General features: G+C 35.2%; 1 protein-coding gene and 1 long non-coding RNA gene across 2 annotated transcripts; one reads left to right on the forward strand and one right to left on the reverse strand.

The window, feature by feature from the left end:
* Positions 1–227: 227 nt before the first annotated feature.
* LOC144554863 (uncharacterized) lies at positions 228–850 on the reverse strand. Its single transcript, XR_013511790.1, has 2 exons — positions 755–850; positions 228–527 (listed from the first exon to the last, which is right to left on the reverse strand). It is a non-coding gene; the product is annotated as an uncharacterized LOC144554863 (long non-coding RNA).
* Positions 851–17,221: 16,371 nt separating this feature from the next.
* LOC144554281 (glucan endo-1,3-beta-glucosidase-like) lies at positions 17,222–18,994 on the forward strand. The gene is made up of 3 exons (XM_078302610.1): positions 17,222–17,361; positions 17,730–17,988; positions 18,208–18,994. Exons 1-3 carry the CDS (start codon positions 17,283–17,285, stop codon positions 18,872–18,874), a joined length of 1,005 nt encoding a protein of 334 aa, XP_078158736.1. The 5' UTR covers positions 17,222–17,282; the 3' UTR covers positions 18,875–18,994.
* Positions 18,995–23,461: the final 4,467 nt, after the last annotated feature.

Below are 23,461 nucleotides of genomic sequence, written 5' to 3' on the forward strand. Positions count from 1 at the left end.
TGACGTCACCGGTCGCTGAATGACGTAATCCGGTCACTGATACTTTTTTTGCGACCAATCTGTTTTGTCGCTGTTGTTTTTTGCTGACGTCAGAAAAAAGTATCTGCGACCGTGACACCGGTCTCTGATAGTCAAAATCCGGTCGCTGTTGTTTTTTTTTTTTTTTTTTTTTCAAAATATAGGTATTAACTATTAACACATTACAGAGTAATAAATTTTTTACTAAATAACACAATTGATAATAGCACATTATTTTAAAAACAGTTACATAGTTCCATAGCAATGTAATATACCAGTTACTAATAAAAGAAAGAAAAAAAGATGAAATAGACATTAAAGAATACGGCACTAGTATGAAATATGGTACAAGTACTAATCTAGTACAATTTAGATATGGAACAGACACGAATATGTTACAAGTATGAATACGGCACTAGTTTACACCTTGTGATTGCTACTCACCATGCTCGACTCCATCAATTATCTTCTCATTGTTTCCATCATATTCATCGAACAAACCATCAAAACTGTGAAAAACAGTAAAACATGCCATGATATTGTCAATATTGCCTCACTCAGAAATATTTATCAGAATCAGGTTCCTGTTCTGGCATCAAGCAATTAGTAAGAAACACTTTGCAAAAAACCTAGTAAGAAACTGTTAGCACAACTGCCAACCATACTTGTACTACCATTTATGTACCAGTGTTGTTATGAGTACCACTGTTGTGTGTGTGAGAGAGAGAGAACATACCAGTATCATGCCAACTAACATAGCAGTGGTACAGACCATGATGACTTTGTCGCTTCGTTTATACCAGACCCAAATACCAGTACCCGTACCAGCTATTATCTGACTCCTCTTATCTGAAATAAAAAATGATCCAGTGCATTATAATACCTAGCAATACTTTTAGAACTCAAATCTCTGACAATCAATCATGCAAGTCAACTATTCATACTCAGCAATGTTTGGAAATTAAAATCAAACACAGAAAAGTACCTTACACAGCACCTCATTCTTGGTGCTGATAGGAAAAAATAAAGGGTACCTGACTGAATTAGCAACAAAGACACAGATAAAGCATATATCAGTAAAATTCTACAATTTAGACATAACAGCAAAGTAGATTTCGTGTCCCAAAAAATTCGTGTTTCATAACAGATAGCATCAAGAAAAAATTTCAATTTCATAAAATTGTCAAATCAGTAAAGATAGAAAAAGGGAACCAGGCATGCAACCTCGAATTCAAGCTTTAAGCTTTAAGTAAGCACTAATGGCTATTTTACCCAAATCAAACAAACAAAATTTTAAAAGACAAAACGAGAGATAGAGTTCACCTGGAGGACGCGGCGAGACAGAGAGAGAGAAGCCGTGCACGTGGAGGAGGAGGCGGAGACGGAGGGACGAGAGAGGTGGCGATGGGGCACCCTTCAGCGGATCGGCTGTTTTTTTTTGGTTAAACCTAAAACGCGGCGAGACAGAGACAGAAGCCGTGCATGTGGTCCGTCTCCGAGCGAGGCGGCGATGGGGTCCGTCTCCGAGCGAGGCGGCGATGGGGTCCGTCTCCGAGCGGATCAGTCTCCGAGCGGCGATGGGGTCCGTCTCCGAGCGGATCAGCCGAATTTTTTTTTTTTTGGCTAAACCTAAAATGCGGGAGGAAGAAGACCCTTTAGTGGAGGCGCGCAATATTTCAGGGGTCCGTCTCCGATGTTATTTTCTTTTTTTTCGTTTTTTGGGTTTTTGGGATCTTCAGCGACCGGTGAATGGACCGGTCTCTGATATGGTCGTTGAAAATTAGTTTTGCTGTAGTGAAATGTAAAAATTTCTCTTCATATCATCTTTTGATCAATTATGCACCTGCCAGCACTTCCATGTTGAAGAAGCGCCATATATGATACTTTCTATTTTCCTTCTTCATTCCATGTCTCAGTGGCTTTGTTAGGAACAGTAAAAGTTAGGCAAAGGGATTGACCTTGCTTGTATATATGTAGGAGGTCGCCGTCTAGATTTTAATTAGTTTTTGTATTTTCTGATAAATCTAACTGTGATATACCAGGCAGACTGGTAGTTGTTCTTCTGTACTAGATCCTGTACTGTTGGAATTATGGAACAGTAAACATAGAAGAAGATTTGCAAGGAATTAACTTCTGCTACTTTTTCTGCTCAACGTGATTACAAGATTTCAGAATTTAAAGCATTACAACATCTAAATTTAGAACCAACTACTACTACTACAGACAGCTATATTTAGAAACCCACTACTCCCAAAATAATGCTGCTATAACTAGCCTATAACCAACCCACTACATGACAAACTAAATATAGAAACTACCCTTTCTAAAAACTACTCCCTGCACACATCTAAACAGAGAACGTGGCTGACTATAATTAACAACCTGGTTACAACTAATTCTTAACAGAAATAGACCTACAACTAAAAACGTAGCTTCTAGAAACTGCAGTTCTTATGCACCTTGCTGACTTGGCTGCTGACTTGGATTACATTCAACACTCCCCCTTAATCCAAAGTCATCTACGTCCATCATTCTTTGACACCAAACAAACTTCTCTCTTGCAAGAGCCTTGGTCATGATATCAGCAACTTGTTCATTTGTATTAACATACTCCAATTCGATTTCCTTTTGCTCAAACTTGCCTAGTGATAATGCCTTGGTAAATATGCATGCATTCTGCTCTTCAGAATTTTTCCGCTTGAGCTTCACTGTTTTTGATGCGATCAATTCTTCTCTCTTTGCTTGATGCCATTTTTCATTTTCTGCTGCTTCTTCATTGGTTGCTGCGTCTACAACAAATAATACTCGTGTTGTTTCGTACAATTCCTGCACAGATTTCATCTTTCTTACAGGTGTTTCTGGAACAATGTGACGCCTGCTGTACACTCTTATTGTTGGTGTATTTGGGTCAGGGTTTCGGCTTCTGTCAGGACTGTCTGGAGATAAATCAGCATCAGAACTGCTGCTGTTCTGATCTGAACTGATTGAGTTGCTTGGCTGTTGAGGTACTTCATCTTCCACATCATCTAAATCTGCAAATTCAACAATCTCCACTCCTTGATTTTCTTCATTCCATTTCCAACTTGAATTTTCTTCAAACATTACATTTCTGCTCACCATGACTTTACCACTTTCTGGACTATATAGCCGATACCCTTTTGATTGTGTACAATACCCGATGAAAATACATTTTTCAGATTTTTCATCAAGTTTGGTTCTCTTTCGTGGATTGACAAATGCATAGGCTATACATCCAAATACTCTTAGATGACTTACCCCTGGTTTCCTCTCAAACCATGCCTCAAATGGAGTTTTATTCATCACGGCTTTTGTTGGTGAAATGTTCAGCACATACACCGCAGTTGCAACTGCCTCAGCCCAGAATTTGTTTGGTAATCCTTTTGCTTTCAACATGCTTCTTGCTAATTCTACCACAGTTCTATTCTTTCTCTCAGCAACCCCATTTTGCTCAGGTGTATAGGGTGTGGTTAGCTCACGGTGTATCCCTTCATTTTCACAGAAATTAATGAATTCTTTTGAGAGGAACTCACCACCTCGGTCTGTTCTTAATGCCTTCAACTTCTTTTCAGATTGCTTCTCTACAAAAGCTTTAAACACCTTGAAACTTCTGAATGCCTCTCCTTTGCTTTGTAGGAAATACACCCAACTCATCCTACTATAATCATCTGTGAAAAGCAGAAAATATTTGCTGCCTCCAAGAGATTCGGTTTGCATTGGACCACACAAATCCGCATGAACCAACTCAAGCACTTGAGTTGCTCTCTTGGCTTGGCCTTTTGGGAATGGAAACTTGGCTTGTTTACCGAATATACACCCTTCACAAACACCTATTTGGTTGATTTCGGGTAGGCCACAAACCATTTGTTTTTGGTTCAACAATTTCAGACCATTGATATTCAAATGACCATATCTAAGATGCCATAACTCAGATTGGTTCAAATCTTTTGCAACCATTGCTTTTTCCTTTACATTTGAAACCTCCAAGGGAAACAATTTATTGGTTTCCATGTTCACTTCTACCAATACCTGGTTTTTGGATTTTATTACACAAGTTTTTCCTTCAAACACAATTGAATAACCACAGTCCATCAACTGCCCGACACTCAGCAGATTTTGAGTCAAGTCTGGAATGTAATACACATTATGCAAGAATTTCATACCATTTTCTTTGGTGTGCACTGCAATTGTGCCCTTGCCTTCTACCTGAATATGCTTGTCATCGCCAAGTTTAACCTTCAACTTGTATGTTTCATCCAAGTCTTCAAACAACTGCTTCAATCCGGACATGTGATTTGAACACCCGCTATCGAGAAACCAGATGTTGCTTGCCTCAATTTTGTCAATCGCGCTGCTGGCCATGAAGAGAGTTGGTTGCGCATCCTTCTCTTCTGTATAATTTGCTTGACTCTCTTCTCTTTGCTTCTTCTTGTAGCAATCAGCCTGCACATGGCCGATTCTGTGACAATAGTGGCATTCAACGCCTTGCTTGCCTTGTCCATCTTCCCTCTTCTTCTTGTAGCAATCTGCCTTGACATGACCAAACTTGTGGCAATAGTAGCACTCAATATCCTTCTTTGTTGTTTGTTGATGTTGACGGTTGTCTCCACTGCTCGTGCCTCTTCCACGACCTCTACCGCTGCGACCTCTTCCTCTACTTGAGTTGCCTCTGGTGAGGAAAGCCTTAGAATCGTCCTTCTCTTCAGATCTGAGAAGTCGTACTTCATGGACTTGCAGCGAACCCATCAACTCGTCAAAAGAGTATGTGGACAGGTCCTTGGACTCTTCGATTGCTGCCACGACATGGTCGAATTTTGAGGTAAGGCTGCGGAGCACCTTCATAACCACGATCTTTTCAGCAAGATCTTCATCACAACTCTTGATTTGGTTGACGGTGGATGTGACTCTTGTGAGAAATGCTTGAACAGATTCGCCTTGATTCATGTTCAGCGTCTCAAACTCTCTTCTCAAGCCTTGTAGTTTTATCTCGCGGACTTTCGAACTTCCCTGGAATGCAGTTTTCAGGGTTGTCCAGGCCTCCTTTGCCGATTCTGCTGCTGCTATTTTTGTGAACACCGTGTCTACAACGGCTTGTTGAATGAAGAACAACGCCTTCGCATCTCGCTTCGCTGTTTCTGCTGGAGTGGGATCTGCGGTCGGTGCTCCCGTCTCCACCAATTCCCATAGACCTTGTGACTTGAGCAAAGTTCGTATCTTGATGCTCCAGAACTCGTAGTTGTCTCCCTTGAACAGCGGAATGGACGGATTCGAAACGCTCATGTTTTCTGCCATGGTCAGATCTGCCCTGATCTCTAACCTTTGGCTCTGATACCAATTTGTTGGAATTATGGAACAGTAAACATAGAAGAAGATTTGCAAGGAATTAACTTCTGCTACTTTTTCTGCTCAACGTGATTACAAGATTTCAGAATTTAAAGCATTACAACATCTAAATTTAGAACCAACTACTACTACTACAGACAGCTATATTTAGAAACCCACTACTCCCAAAATAATGCTGCTATAACTAGCCTATAACCAACCCACTACATGACAAACTAAATATAGAAACTACCCTTTCTAAAAACTACTCCCTGCACACATCTAAACAGAGAACGTGGCTGACTATAATTAACAACCTGGTTACAACTAATTCTTAACAGAAATAGACCTACAACTAAAAACGTAGCTTCTAGAAACTGCAGTTCTTATGCACCTTGCTGACTTGGCTGCTGACTTGGATTACATTCAACATGTACATGTGAGAGTGACCTTCAACAAATTGTAATGTATACTATTTACACATAAATATATGGAACAGAACTTTTTTTTTTTGAGAAAAAATAGGAGTCATGCTCCCATTTAATTGATAAAAAGGTTGTTACAGGGTGCCGTAAGAAAAATGGAAAAACAATGTAGCTCATGATGATGAGCTTAAGCTAAAAAAAAAAAAAAAAAGAGGTGCAGTAAGTAAAGTAAAACAGAAAGGGTCAAAATGGAAAAATAAAGAAATAAAGTAAGAAAAAAAGAAAAATTGAAACAGAATTGCAGTGTGCACCTCCTTGCTTGTAGCGATGCAATCTCATGCATTAATTTTTATCTGTGGATATTGGTGTTGCACCGCTATTTACTCCCTCAAATCTTGCACTGTGGCTGTTGAATTTCTGAATATTCTAGCTCACCGTTCCCTCCAAATTATGAACTGTGCTATAAGAAACAGTGATCTCTCATTTTCATAGTACACGGTGCTTAATAATGCCCCAAGTGATGGCTGTCTTGTGTGAAATCTGACTTTCAATTCTTGATACAATGCCCGAGTAAATGAGCAATCATTGAGTATATGTGCACTGTTTCAGAGTCCACTTGACATAATACAAATCTGTTCGCCCCAGCCTTTTCTAATAAGATTGTCTAGTGTTAATATCCTGTTGAGTGTTGCTAGTGTTAATATTCTATTTATTGATGAACAATAAATAGATTGAACTAATGTGATGTAACTGCCCTGTTTCTTATTATATGATAATATGCTTTTATGACAAAAAAATGTACATATAATTATCATACATATACACTATGACATCTTCTAAAGTGATGAACTCTGTCAAATAAATTGGTTTTACAAACCTAAGCAGTTTCAGTCTGATTGGGCTGCCAGATGGCCTGTTTTCAGATTAATCTCAGAGAAACATTTTAGTACAGCACTCAAATTAATCAGTCTTTCAAACTAATCGACTAGCGGCACACGAGATCCAAAATGTGGTCCAATGGGCACTGAACCGAGAATCTGAAACAGCTCCATCATGAAAATAGTAATTATATTTGATCAAGTGAGACCGTGGTTACAGGAAACTAGTGTTTGCAGAGGACCCATGAGACTGTTGGAAAATTGCAAATTGACAATGCTTCCAAACCTTAATTGGCGCTGGATGTGCTAACTAAGAATTGTCCTGTACTCTTTTAGTCAAGCATTGAAATATATGGATAAAGATGAAATTATTCTTGCTCTTTCCGGGGTTGTCTATATAAGGAGTTCATACGAATTGATTATCCATAACAAGGTTCAAACTGATTTCCATTTTAAGAAATTGAAATAATTGAACAAGAGTGAGCTTATTGTATCTTCTCCATGGCACATAGATCAGATGCTCTTTCCATGGTGGCGGTACTCGCACGCATTGTTTGTTAGCATCCTTGCTAGCTACCCCAGGAGTTTCTCTCCTCTTTCTTTCTTTCTCTCTTGCTCACACACACACACACAAACTTATTGTGCCATTTAGACTTGCTAGATAGCGTATATCATCGATAGATTATTTATTACATAGTTAAATTTTGGAAAACAATATCAATTTCTGAAAATATATATATATCTATAGCATCGGTTACTAGCTAGGTATTAGAAAATACAAATCCTTGTACATCACACGTGAATGTCCATTTAAATTTCAAGAATCAACCAAACAGATCCTTTAATTAGCTCAGTTATCACAGCTTGTCCCATATAGACTATAGAATCATCACAATGCATTGCTTGAAAACAACCTGCTGAAAATTACATATATGTGTCATACTTATGCAGGTGCGCAATCAATAGGTGTATGCTACGGGGGGCTCGGTAACAACCTTCCATCGAAAACTGATGGGGTAAAGCTGTACCAGTCCAATGGTATCACTGGAATGCGTATATATGGCGCCGAGGGTGACACTCTGACTGCACTCAAAGGCACTAATATCAATCTCATCATGGATGTCGGCCTCTCTGATGCTTGGAGCTCTTCAGCTGCTGCCACCTGGGTGAACAACAATGTCAAACCCTATTACCCTGATGTCTCTTTCAAGTACGGATCTGAGTATTTTTTTTACCATTCAAAATTAATGATATGAGTAATTTGTTGGGGATTCATAAAAGGCCAAACAATTATGTCTTATCTAGAAATCAAACAATTACATTTCATCTAGGGGTCAAACACTTACATCCCGGAAAAAGAGAAACAGTTCCCCACATTAACCTAAGGACTGTCCTATGCCAAAGAGACCCAAAATATAAATCATAAGTGCAGAACATAATACCTGATCCCATGTCGTTTGTCATGAAATAACCAAAGCTATAGTAGAGCAAGCCGTCTCCGTGAGCATGAGACAAGCCTTCAATGGCAAGAAGTCCTTCTCGCCTTTTGTCATCGGGTCGAGAAATAAGTCTTCCAAAACAGCAAGGTGTGGCCCATGAGAAATCCTCTCCATATTTCCTAATATATTTCTCTTCTCTATTTTTTGATGGTGAATGAAAAAGAGAAGACACATAGAACTGTATTTTTCTTAAGAGAAAAACATATGTTCAGTTTCTGTGCTTTTCTTAGTTAACTTGTGCCTTGGGGACCAATCCTTATATATAATAACCTTTATGGTTATCTGCCAAATTGAAAAGGTATTTTGTGTTGTGCATCAAAAACCGTGTTGGCGCATCAAAAGTTGTGCAACTGCATCGATATCCGTGCGGACAGCACAATCATCCATAAAGGCATAATTCTGACCTCTGAAAAGGTATTATTCTGAATTACAAATTTCTAAATTAGTCCATCAATGATTTGATCTTTGCCTAAATTATTCTATACATTTATGGACCACATCATAATGAATATACTAATTGTCTATTACCTTATTTGATCACTTTAATTGACAATCATATATGACAGTAAACATTCAGTAATTAGATTACATATATGGTCAATGTTGGCATTAAATCCAACGAGGTTGGCAATAAATCCAACAATCTTCCAATTGAGCAATATGTCATAACTTTTTAATTATGCATTGTGTTCCTTATGTACGCACATTTCTTTACTATCTTTCTTATATATTCTCAAACCAATTCGGTCCATCAACTATACCAGTAAAGGACTAAAGCGGCATTCGTCGCATTTATTCACAACTAAACTCTTAATAATCACATCACTAATACAGCTAAATGACATGAATCATGATGTGAATATGTAGTAAACATAAACGAGAAACAGAATTTCATAATGTGGCAATCATGATGTGAATATGTCGCATTTCTAACTTGGTCTCCCACTGAAATCTTGAAACTGAATTTCATAAATTAACTAAATATTCAAACATAAACGAGAAACAGAATGTCAAAACTTCATAATATATATAACATTTATTACATGTCATAAGTTACATATCCAAAATTACAATTAAAAATGAGTGAGTCTATGGTACTATGCATATCACGGGTTGGTTCGTAATACGGCTCAATATTTGACTTTTCAAAATCCTAACGGTCGGTCCGAACCGTTAATCTTGTTCTCCATATTAATATGTGTTTGGAGACCAAATTTTACATTTTTTAAAATTTTTTTACTATTTTTTTTAGATATTTAGAAAATCACTTGATCTGAAAATTCTGGACCATCCAAAAACAATAATTTTCAATAAATCTAAAAAAATAGTAAAACAATTTCAAAAAAAGTAAAATTTGGTCTCCAAACACATTAATATGGAGAACAAGATGAATGGTTTGGATCAACCGTTAGGATTTTGAAAAGTAGAATATTGAGCCGTATTACAGACCAACCCGTGATATGCATAGTACCATAGACTCACTCATTAAAAATAGAACATTAAATTACAAATAACAGACTCCCACTAAAACTGAATATTCTCAATAGAGATTACACCCATATGAGCAATATGCTCTTCAAATTTAGCCGGTGTCAATCCCTTAGTAAGAGGATATTCTAACATAGAGTCTGTTCCTACATGTTATATTTTCAATTCATCATTCTGTATTCTTTCCTTTACTTTACTTTAGCATTGTTCTATTAACTGAATAATACTTGGGGCATTTGTTGAGACTAAATTTATCTCCTTTCTCTATTGAGATTTATTTTCTGGTTTACGGTTTTGCTTGTCATACTTAAGGATAACCTTGGGATAAACTTAGAATACTTTTATATTTTATTCCTTAGTATTTCAATCTCTAGGCTAAATGATGGATTACTAAAGTCTTCCAACTCTGAATTCTTTATCAGAAAGTTTTTAGTTTATTGCAACATATTTATATCGTTATCGGCAAGTAATATGATATCCACATATAAAACCAGAAATACAAACTCACTCCCACAGAACTTAAGGTATACAAATTCATTCAATAATTCTATCTCAAAATCAAACGATATAATCTCACTATGATTTTTTTTTTAAAAAAAGGCTGATTAGCCCGTTTCATTACCATGAAACTTCCCAGTCTTTACAAACATGCAACAGAAGAAAAAAAACATATGTGCCACAAGCACCAAAAGTTGACACACAGCTAAGAGAGTGAACACATATCAAACACAAAGCAAATACAAAGCAAACACAGCAGGATAGCTAAGAGTGCGAACACGTAGCAAACAATGTAAAACACCCCCTAGATAGAGTCACTGGAGATCCATTCCACTAGCTGGTCGGCTGCAGGTGGAGACACTTGGAGAGGCACTACATCTAAGTCCTGCGGGAGCCACTCATTGACCTCGGCCTTCAAGGTTTCCTTTAATTGACCTGTCCAGTATACCACAATAGAAATAATAGTTAGTACAACATTTCGACATGATTGGACAATGGAATTCCTAAAACAGAGGTCATTCCTTTGCTTCCAAATACACCAAATAACAGCACTAACAACTAATAAAAAAGCAGTCCTAGACTTGGAAGGTAATGAACTGGCAAAAGAAAGCATATCGTCTATAGAGTGCCATTGATGTCTGAAATTCTGGCACTTGCCCACATAAAACCAAATAGTCTGAGCAAAAAAGCATCGGAAAAAAAGATGGTCGGAGTCCTCTGACAAGTGACAGAAATGGCATGTGGGATCCCCCTGCCAGCCTCTTTCCTGCAACTTGAGTTTGGTTAGGATTTTATTTTTGCTCATTAACCACATAAATGCTCGAATTTTAGGTGGAACTGGTAATTTCCACCAAAGGAATGGTTGAAGTGGTTGCTCACCCTGAAAATTAAAAAACAGATACATTGATTTGACAGTGTATTGACCATGAAGATCCCATTGCCAAGCTACCTGGTCTAAATCATGAGTAAATGCCGTAGAGCTAATAATCTGTAAAATTTGTTGCCATTCCTGAAAAATGATCCCATGAAGAGATCGTCTAAATCGCAAACACTGCCCTTGAGTGGCTATCACTTCCTGGACAGTAACCTGAGGAGTAGTGCAGATGTCGTATAATTGAAAAAAGTGAATTTTGAGAGGACAATCTGCATACCAAGTGTCCTCCCAAAACGACACTTCCCCTTGGGAACTCGGTTGGTAAGACATACCTAAATTGCATACCTGCGAGATGGATGTGATCCCTTTCCAAAAGGGGGAAACAGGGATAGGAAGGGAGAGGTTTGCTTGCAGGACAGATTTCCAAAGATTAGAGTAATGCGGATCCTTGAATCTCCACCACCACTTGGAAAGTAAAGCATAATTCATTTGTTGGAGATTAAGGATCCCCATTCCCCCAAACTGTTTAGCAATACACAAATCTTGCCAATTCATCAATGCATATTTACGTTTGGACTGAGTGCCTTGCCATAAGAACTGACGACGAATTCTATCGATTTCAGTGAGGACAAGTGCAGGAATTTTATAGAAAGACAATATGTAAAGAGGGACAGCTGAGAGAACCAAATTAAGTAAGGTAATCCTCCCCCCAAGGGATAAAGATTGTCCCTTCCACCCTTGTAGTTTGTGTCTGAACTTATCAATAAGAAACCCCCAGTCCTTATTCAGTAAGGAGGAATCAGAGAGGGGAATGCCAAGATATTTGAAAGGGAATTTTGAAAGTCTACATTGGAATACCCGAGCTAAGAATACAGCTTCCTCTCTATCCAAGTTGAGAGGATACATATCAGTCTTATCAAAATTTATTTTAATTCCGGAAATAGCCTCAAACATCATCATTGTCCACCAAGCCCTCTCTACATTTTTAGGATGGGCGTGCAAGAATAAAATAGTGTCATCAGCATAATGACAATTAGTCACTGCACGCTGATGATCACAGGGAGGGCCTAGGCCAATAATGGTGTTACTTTCTCGGCTGATTTGAAATAATTTACTAAGAGAATCAGCCGCCAAATTAAACAGATATGGAGATAAAGGATCTCCTTGGCGGACCCCTCTTTGACAGAAGAAATATTGAGTGAGCTCCCTATTGATATTAACACATGATTGGGAGCTGACCAGCCATTTAGCAATCCATAATATCCATTGTTCTGCAAAACCCCTATCCTTCATAATTTTGAGGAGGTAATTCCAGTTGATTTTGTCATATGCTTTCTCAAAATCAACTTTAATTACCACCCCTTTAGTATTAATGTGTTTGCAGTGATGGATTACTTCATGGCTTAGCACCACATTATCTAAAATATAACGACCTTTGAGGAAGGCAGATTGGTGATAATCAATTTGTCTTTGCAAAATAGGTTCTACTCGGTATGTCAGCAATTTAGACAATATTTTAAAACTGCAATTAACCAAACTAATGGGTCTGAATTTTTTGATAACCTGAGCATCAGGTTCTTTGGGGATGAGACATATAATAGATTTATTAAGGAATTGCAGTTCTAAATCTCCAGCATGAAAACGATTGCATAATTGGATCAAATCAGCCTTAACTATATCCCAAAAAAATTGATAAAATCGGAAGGTAAGCCCATCAGGTCCAGGAGCACCATTAGGGTCTGATTCAAAAATCTCACTATGATTTTGCAATACTATTGTTGAGACACTTTCTTTAGTTCATAGATAAATTTCTTAAGTTTGCACACCATAAACTTTGCATCTCTTGAGACGATTATGATTCACCAAAAGAAATACAATTAACTATGTTATTATCAGGCACACCTAAGCAGTAGTGTATCAAAACCTCATGTAATATTCCAATAAGTGCTTGTATGTTGAGTTTTTCCTGAATAAGAGAAGATATAAGTTTTTCTAAGAATGAGACAAGGATCGGAGTTCTCAAATTATTAATACCCGACTGAAAACCATTCAACTGGTTTTGGAACTGCATTTCTCGTTCCCTACAAAGAGTATTGCTTTTGCCGAATAATTAAACTAAACATATGAATAAGTTGATATTTGAATTATTATTATTTCATATGAATTGCGAGGTATATATATGAGCAATTTTTTCGAGGTACATATCACAAGGAGGATTACTTGCATAATTTGAAATTTGACACTTTAAATATGAGCAAATACTTTGTGGATAATGTAAATATAACAAATAATAAAATTTGATGTAATTTTTTAATTTTTCACAAAATGATTTTAATGTGAAATAACATTTTTAATGGTACTGTTTAATAAAATATGAAATGAGTTTTTTTTTTTTTTTTGAAACTTAATAGACAAAAAAATTATTTTATTAGACTAGTTATAACATTCCTACAGATATTATCCTACTTTTAAAAAAAAAAAATTGGACAGATTTCAATATTGTTTATTATAAGCTTAATCTATTATTAATAATCCAAATACTAACAAGAAAAGGATACAAGTACATTAGTGCTGAGAAAAGAGATTAATAAATAAAATGATTAGCCTCAAAGTCATTAGGCATTTTGTCATTATCGGCTAATTAAAAAATAATAGCCCTATCTTGTATCAGAAATAGCAATCAACCTAGTTTCAGCAGAAAGGCTACAATATACTTTTTCTATTTTTGGAAAGAGAGCAGTTGTTGTACTAGGCAGCAGCTAGTGAGATAGGCAACGGTTAGTTTGGTGGGGCATATAAATAGGCTTGTAAAGAGGTTGCAAATATCATATAGAATTTTTTTTTTTTTTTTGAAAAGAGTGGTATTAGACCACCTGTTTCATTTGAAACGGGAATACTACATATAGCATGCAAAGTAGCAAGTTCACAACATATAGTAGCTAAGAGTTTGCTAGAGGAATATTATACAAAACAGGAAATAGGAAACTAAATTCATGATGGATTTAAGGGGCAATAGATGAGCTAGCATAAGATGAACTGGTTTGTGTAGTGGGATCAGAGGATGCAAGGTAGGCTGTGTCTGCTGCATCACACTCAACTCTATCTCGTATGTAATCAGAAAGGTCGGACCCCTCGAGTCCAAGACATGGCTCTTTCTCTAAATCCCAGGTACTACTTCCTCCTTCCGATAGAATTATAACGTCTGTCTGAGACAAATTTGAGATATCCATAGGTAGTACCAAAGTTAATTTAAAAAATGAATCATCTAAATTTATTAATTTGCACCAATAAGAAGTTAAGGAAATAATTTTAGAACATAGTGAAGCTACTGTGGGTATTATGATATTATTAAAACAAACATTATTTCCTAACTATATCATATAGAATATCAACATCAATTTCTCTTTTATTCATCATTTCCAGTAAAACTCAACGATAAGTTATTTCTTTGATTAAGCAAACAATGTATCCAATCTTCTAATGGAATGTTGGAACAAATAAAAGAGTAATTCTATGGTACTATGCATATCACGGGTTGTTACTGTGCTACGGCTCTATATTCGAGTTTTCAAATTATAACGGTCGATCCGAATAGTTCATCTTGTTCTCCATATTAATATGTGTTTGGAGACCAAATTTTACATTTTTTGAATTTTTTTTACTATTTTTTTAGATATTTAGAAAATCACTTGATCTGAAAATTCTGGACCATCCAAAAACAGTGATTTTCAATAAATCTAAAAAAATAGTAAAAAAATTTCAAAAAATGTAAAATTTGGTCTCCAGACACATATTAATATGGAGAACAAGATGAACGGTTCGGATCGACCGTTAAGATTTGAAAACTCGAATATAGAACCGTAGCACGGTGCCAAATCGTAATATGCATAGTACCATAGACTCACTCCAAATAAAATGCTACCTATAATTATGTAGGTGGTATATGGTATATAAGCAGATCGGACGGCCCCGATGAACAATTACTTCATTTACAATAATAGTCATTTTTCTTTTGCTTCCGTTGCTATAGTACATGTGACATTCTTCATCTCTGATATATAGTCCAGTTAACGGTATGCATTTTTATGTAATTGTCATCGACATAGATCACACATAATATTTAACTATATGTGTGTTGCAATGGAGACATATTATAAGAGAACAAAACAAATTTTACATAAAATAATATATTTTCATAAAAATAATTAGACTAATAACAAATAGTATTTCTTAAATGACATATCAATGATATCTACACATAAATAACATTTTTTAAAATAACATATTAATTTGATAAATTTTTGACATATTAATGACAAGTAACATTTCTTAAATTAGATAAGAAAATAAAAAGAAGCGAAAACATGACCAATCAATTATCAATCATTTCACAAGTTCCTAAAATGACATTTCAAAAATAGAAATAAATCAGTACCAACCAAAAACATAATACAATTTGCATGTGGTGAGTACGTGTAGCGGTATGTGTCTAAATTTAGACTTCTACACATAAAAACATTAAAAACATTCATAGAATCAAAATATTTGATGAGAGAGCTGATATTCAATCCGAAATTTTATTTTTTAATCAAAACTGTTGACAAATCAAAACATCTACATGCTTAATATAAGAATGAAGATTATTTATATGCCCCAAAATTATTACATTAATTCTTGCTCTAGTCTAATTGCATTTATCCTTGCGGACTTTATACGATTTGCATTTTTTACTGTATTTTTGACAACCCTCTCAAACAGCAGTACATTGTCATTATCCGTACCCGTTTTGCACGAGATCAATTTCTAATTCGGTGGTAAAAAACCGTCAAAAATCTTGAATTTTTGATTGATCGACATATCATACAAGTTTGTTTTCATGTATGGAATTCCAACATATACACATACTATATAAGTGGTCCACTCTGAGGATAAAATAGACAATCCTAAGTTCAAGTATATAGGAATAGGAGTCACAAAATTAAGGTCCAACCGTGCTAAATGGGCTAGACTTGGGCCTTTGCATACACATGTTATATTGTTATATTGTGCAGATCAAATTTCTATACTTGGAATTAATGTAGAACTTAAGCTCCACACAATTAAAACTCCCATTAATTGCATCTAAATGTGGAGCTGTACCACCTATAATGTGTTTGTATTATTAATTCACCAATTAAATACACGGGGTAGACCGGTAGTTGTTCTTCTGTACTAGATCATGTATGATCATGAACAAATTGTAATGTATATCAACCTAAATATTTGAAAGAACTTGATGAACAATAGATAGATTGAACTTAGGTGTTGTCACTGCCCTGCCTTTTTGTTATTTGGATAAATTTGCTTTTATTATGGAGTCCGGCTAGTATGACATTGGTGTCACATGACACTAACTTCAAAATTAATTGACTAGACTTCAGACGACTAATTCAAACTGTTCAAACTAATTTACTTTATGAGTGATGCGTTTACATGCAAATTTTTTATATTTTCGAGTTATTTTAGTACAAAATCAAGCAGTAAAAATGTTGAAAAATGAATGTATAAAAATAACTTAAAAACTCACATATTTGACCGCTTGACTTGATACCAAATAAATTAAAAAAAGTTATAAATTTTATATGTAAACATACAACTAATGAAGTAGATCGGTTTGAACGGTTTGGATTCACCGTTTGAAACTGATTCCATAGGTTTTGAAGTTAGTGTTATATAGACTAAAATGACACTGATGTTATACTAACGACACTCTTTATTATGACAAAAGAAAAAGTACATATAATTATTATATATAAACTATGACATCTTCAAAATTGATACTCTGTTATTTTACCCCCATCATATATATACGTGTCGAAATCTTCGTCAATGTAGCATTAACTTAAAGTGGTCTGATGTAGCATTGAACCGAGATGACTCTATCATCAGAATTGTAATCATCTAGTGCAAACAAAATTTGATGAAGTGATACCGAGGTTACAGGAAACTAGTGTTTGCAGAGGATCCATGATACAGTTGGAGATTAAAAATTGACAATGCTTCGAAACCTTAAATGGCGCTGGATTTGCTAACTAAGAATTGACTTGAACTCTACTAGTCAAGCATTGAAATATATGGATATAGAAGAAATTATTTTTGCTCTTTCTGGCGTTGTCTATATAAGGAGTTCATATGCATTGATCATCCATGACAAGTTTCGAACTGATTTCCCTTTTAAGAAATTGAAATAATTGAACAAGAGTGAGCTTATTGTATCTTCTCCATGGCACATAGATCAGATGCTCTTTCCATGGTGGCGGTACTCGCATTGCTTGTTAGCATCCTTGCTAGCTACCCCAGGAGTCTCTCTCCTCTTTCTTTCTTTATTTCTCTCTTGCTCACACACACACACAAAAACTTATTGTGCCATTTAGACTTGCATGAGAGCGTATATCATCGATAGATTATTGATTACATAGTTAAATTTTGGAAAACAATATCAATTTATGAAAAAATATATACATCTATAGCATCGATTACTAGGTAGGTATTACAAATCCTTGTACATCACATGCACGTGAATGTCCATTTCAATTTCAAGAATCAACCAAACAGATCCTTTAATTAGCTCAGTTATCACAGCTTGTCCCATATAGACTATAGAATCATCACAATGCATTGCTTGAAAACAACCTACTAAAAATTACATATATACGTCATACTTCTGCAGGTGTGCAATCAATAGGTGTATGCTACGGGATGATGGGTGACAACCTTCCATCGAAAGCTGATGTGGTAAAGATGTACCAGTCCAATGGCATCACTGGAATGCGTATATACGACGCCAACAGTGACACTCTGAAAGCACTCAAAGGAACCAAAATCAATCTCATCATGGATGTTGGCCTCTCTGATGCTTCGAGCTCTTCATCTGCTACCACCTGGGTGAACAACAATGTCAAACCCTATTACCCAGATGTCTCTTTCAAGTACGGATCTGAGTATTTTTTTTTTACCATTCAAAATTAATGATATGAGTCTTTTACTACAAGTTCAGTGCAAAACCTAGAAGAAAATCCTAAAATTTACATCTCAGAATATTTCATTAGTAATTAATATTAGCTAAAAATTCATAAAATCTATTTGTTCATCACTTCATTGCTCGTAAAATAACACAAATGTTAATACATGTAATGTTCCTTCAACAGATACATCGCAGTAGGCAACGAGATTAGCGGTGGTGACGTCTCAAAAATCCTCCCAGCAATGAAAAACATCTACAGCGCACTATCCTCTGCCGGCCTTCAAAACTCAATCAAGGTCTCAACTGCGGTCAAGTTTGATGTAGTGGGTACCTCGTACCCTCCTTCAGCAGGTAATTTCTCGTCGGGTGCTTCATACATGACATCCATAGTACAGTACCTTGCATCAATAAATTCACCCCTCCTGGCAAATATATACCCCTACTTCAGTTATGCCAGCAACACAACACAGATCAGCCTTGAATATGCATTGTTCACCTCGCCTGGCACCGTGGTGACAGATGGGCCGAACAACTATCAGAATCTCTTTGATGCACAGGTCGATGCGCTTTACTCGGCAATGGAGAAGGTCGGAGGATCAAAAGTTGGTATTGTTATTTCAGAGAGTGGTTGGCCATCGGCTGGTGGGACTGGCACGACAGTAAGCAATGCGCAGAAATACAACCAGAATTTGATTAATCATGTTGGTAAAGGAACGCCTAAGAGACCAACAGCCTTGGAGACTTACATCTTTGCAATGTTTAATGAAAATGGGAAGTTGGAGGGAGTAGAGCAGAACTTTGGCCTGTTCTATCCAAACAAACAGGCAGTGTATTCTATTAACTTCAAGTGAGAGGATTATGATTCACCAAAAGAAATACAATAACTATGTTATTATCAGGCACACCTAAGTACTAATAGTGTATCAAAACCTTATGTAATATTCCAATAAGTGCTTGTATAGTTGTACTTGTATCTTGAGTTTTTCCTGAATAAGAGGATATAATCATATAAGTTTTTCTAAGAATGAGATAAGGATCGATGTTCTCAAATTATATATTAATACCCGACCGAAAACGATTCAACTGGTTTTGGAACTGCATCTCTCAATCCCTATGGAAAATATTGTTTTTGCCGAATAAACTAAACATATGAATAAGTTGATATTTGAATTATTATTACTTCATATGAATTGCGAGGTATATATATGAGCAATTTTTTGTAACAATATTTTTATTTGTACGTACAACTACAAATCCCAAGGAGGATTGAGATCCATCCACTAACGGTTTACTTGTATAACTTTGAAATTTGACAGTTTAAATATGAGCAAATACTTTGTGGATATTATAAAATAACAAATAATAAAATTTAATGTAATTTTTATTTTTCACAAAATGATTTTAATGTGCAATAACATATTAGAATATGAAATGAGATTTTGTATGAAATTTAATAGACAACAAATTATTTATTAGACTAGTTATAACATTCCTACAGATATTATCCTATTTTTTTAAAAACTTTTTGGACATATTTCAATATTTTTCTATTATAAACTTAATCCATTATTAATAATCCAAATCTTCACAAGAAAAAGATAGAAGTACATTAGTGTTGAGAAAAGAGATTAAGAAATAATATGATTAGCCTCAGAGCCATTAGGCATTTTGTCATTATCGGCTAATTAAAAAATAACAACCTACCTTGTAACAGAAATAGCAATGAGCCTAGTTTCAGCAGAAAAGCTACAATTTACTTCTTCTTTTTTTTATTGTTGGAAATAGAGTTGTTGTACTAGGCAGTAGGGTGTCAATGGGTACGATACGGATAGAGTGGAAGCATTTTCATACCCATATCCACTAAGAACAATCTTACCCATACCCTACCCTTACCTATTAAGATTTAACCTTACCCTACCCTATCCTTACCCGTTTAAATTATTGGGTAACGAAACGGTAGCGGGTGAATAACGAATAATATTACTATAATAATTAGTTTTATTATATTTTAAAATAGAACATCAAACTCATTTATTTCTCACATATGCAATAAAATTACTAATAAAAAATAAAAATAAAAATAAATGTGCAATCAATTTCAACGAAATTGTATTTTTTATAAAACAAGAGTATTCAACAACAACAAAAATATATCTTCCGACAAATTTAATTATTTACTTAAAGAACAAGACATATAAATAAAAATAATATGTTTAATATTTTTCTTACAACAAAAACAATACACTAAATAACAAAAGTACTAACTAATTATTGCTCAAACATTACCATATAGGGTAACGGGTATGAAATAGTCTTTACCCGTACCCTTACCCGTTTAGCTAACGAAAAAAGATCCTTACCCATACCCATACCCAATAAGTTAACAAAAAAAAATCTTACTCATATCCGTCTTATCGAATACGGTACGGGTTGGATAAATGGCTAAAAGGGTATCATTGGCACCCGTACTAGGTAGCAGCTAGTGAGATAGGCAACGGTTAGTTTGGTGGGGCCTATAAATTAATAGGCTTGTAAAGAGGTTGCAAATATTATGTATACTAACAACATCAATTTCTCTTTTGTTCATCATTTCCAGTAAAATTCAACAATTATTTTTTTGATTAAGCAAACAATGGATCCAATATTCTTCTAATGGAATGTTGACACAAAGTAAATGCTACTTATTATGTAGTCGGTATGGCATGCATGTCCAATGCCCATTCTATAATATTCTTTCTAAGGAATCAGTATGTTCTTATATATATGGATATTAGATGAACAATTATTTCATTTACAATATTAGTTATTTTTCTTTTGCTTCCGTTGCTATATAGTACATATATAGTACATGTGACATTCTTCTTCATCTCTGATAGTCTAATAATATTGGTATGAATTTTCTATGTAATTCTCATTGACATAGATAGCATACACAATATTTAACTAGTATTGTACCTATGCGTTGCAATGAAGACATATTATAAGATAACAAAACAAATCTCATACAAAATGAAATATTTTTATAAAAATAATTAGACTAAATAACAAATAGTATTTCTTAAATGACATATTAAAAGATATTTACACATAAATATTTTTTTTAAATGACATATATATTAATTTGATATTTTTTGACATATAAAATGACAAATAATATTTCTTATATGATATAAAAAATAGAAAGAAATCAGGACCAATCAGAAAGATGATACAAATTGCATGTGGCGAGTACGTGTGGCGGGTACGTGTATAAATAAATTTAAACTTTTACACGTAGAAAGCTTTAGCCTTTAAGACACTTAATGCCTATGGAATCGGTTACTAGCTAGGTATACCAAATCCTTGTACATCACACGTGAATGTCCATTTTAGTTTTAAGAATCAACCAAACAGATCCTTTAATTCCTCAATTACCACAGTTGGTCCACCAAGCCAATCAATTAATGAATGCATGTAATAAGAAACCTATTGAAAAGTACGTATGTACGTCTTTTCCTTTGGCAGGTGCGCAATCAATAGGCGTATGCTACGGGATGAATGGTAACAACCATCCTTCACAAGCTGATTTGGTGAAAAAAATCAATAGGCGTATGCTACGGGATGAATGGTAACAACCTTCCTTCACAAGCTGATTTGGTGAAAAAACTTGGTGTTTTTATCCCCTGCTTCTATCCAGTTTTGCTTTGCTCTTTGCCTCCATTCACCCCACTCTGAATGCCTTTGTTATTTTCTTGTAAGTATATCTGCCCTCTAATTCATAGTGAATATGCTACATCCTACACATTAATGAACGTTTATTAACTAAAGTTGTGTAATTTTCAGTGGTACGTACAATTAAATATGTTGTCTCGGTTTGTGATCAAAGCGGGGTGAATGGAACTTTTAAAGTTTTCTCGTTTTTAAAATGGTTGTCTTGTTGGCAATAAACTTAATTAATAAATATAGCAGCGGAATCAGTAATTAAAATTAAATAAATAAAGAGATTATTTATATTTTACACTGGTTATGTCTTACTGGCAATCAACTATAATAAATATAGCAGTGGAATGCATCACGGAAAATTTGTCTATATGTATATGGTTATCAATTATGTACTTAATTAATCAAATAATGCCCTGCTGTCCACAAAAAAGACAACCATATACATATAGACAAATTTCCCGTGATGCATTCAGAAGAGAAGTCCGCAGAGAGAAAGAGAAAGAGAGAGAGAGAGAGCGGAGATTAGGTGAAGCACGCAAATTGATTTTTCAAAAAAGCAAAAGAGAAGTCCGCAGATCGAGAGAGAACCAATACAGATCTAAACAGGAAAATAAACTGGACCAACTAAAGAAAACCAAACCAATTGAAGAAAACTTAGTTCGGTCAGTTCAGTTCAGTCAGTTTTGAAAAGTTATAAACCGAACCAATCAAAGAAATCCAAACTATATCAACAATTGAACTGAACCGGTCCATTTAAACCGAAAACTGAACCAATTAGTCCAAACTTTTTCGGTTCGGTTAAAAACCAAATAAACCGGATCCAATGAACACCCCTAACTATATTGATGTCATAATGGAAGGGGAGGTGTAGTTGCTTCAACATGCAGATAAAGCAAAGGCTTTCTTTAACCATTTTGTGGGTCTCATAGGCACACAACACGGAGATGCAGTTTAATTATACTGTGTTATATGACAGTCAGGCAAAGAGGCTTTCCCATCTCACACAGAGGCTTACCTAGGAGGAGCTATTGCAGACAATAAATGGATTGCCAGCAAACAAAGCACCAGGGCCTGATGGATACACAAATGAATTCTATAAAAAATTTAGAGAATTGAATTTGAGTTCATTTTGGACTAGTTGGAGTCGATTTGGACTTAAAACAAAGAAATATCGCAAAAAAGGATTGAAAATGGATTTTTTATGTTATTCATTTTCCTGAACAACTAAACTTTAGAGATTAATTCTCGTCAATTGACTACACCAAATTTTATGTTATTCACATGAAAATCTTCCTTGAGTAATACACATAAAACAGTTTTGTAAAAATCAATCTAGAGCTATATGAAACATGTGTTTTCGTATAGGGGAATTTGCTAGTAAATGGTTGTTGTTACCATGCTGGTAACCAACTTCAAAAATTAATTAATTAGAAGAGTTCTGCTATTTCAAATTTTATGGTTTTTATATGAAAATTCTCAGGATAGAGTGATCTATATTCTAGTAAAATTTAATGAATTTTGGAGCTACCTAGCTGTACCAGACAGAGGGTTAAACAAAAGGGCAGAATGGAACATCAATGTTATTTTTGCTAGTTTTATATTTCAAAGGCTGAACTTCAGAAAATCATAACTAATTGTAGAAAAATCCAAAAAATATGAAATTAATGCCCATTTCATGTATTTTTTAATCATCTATCTAGCTGTAAGTCCATTTTTCAATTTGGCCCCTGTACTGA

The sequence above is a fragment of the Carex rostrata genome, chromosome 5 (assembly GCF_964058835.1).
Source record: "Carex rostrata chromosome 5, lpCarRost1.2, whole genome shotgun sequence".
NCBI lineage: Eukaryota > Viridiplantae > Streptophyta > Magnoliopsida > Poales > Cyperaceae > Carex > Carex rostrata.

Excerpts from the sequence above, each read along its gene's own strand:
- LOC144554281 (XM_078302610.1), top strand. The coding sequence starts at position 17,283 with ATGGCACATAGATCAGATGCTCTTTCCATGGTGGCGGTACTCGCATTG. Across the intron at positions 17,362-17,729 it reads CCTTGCTAGCTACCCCAGGA|GTGTGCAATCAATAGGTGTA; the intron begins GTCTCTCTCCTC and ends ATACTTCTGCAG. Across the intron at positions 17,989-18,207 it reads TACCCAGATGTCTCTTTCAA|ATACATCGCAGTAGGCAACG; the intron begins GTACGGATCTGA and ends TTCCTTCAACAG.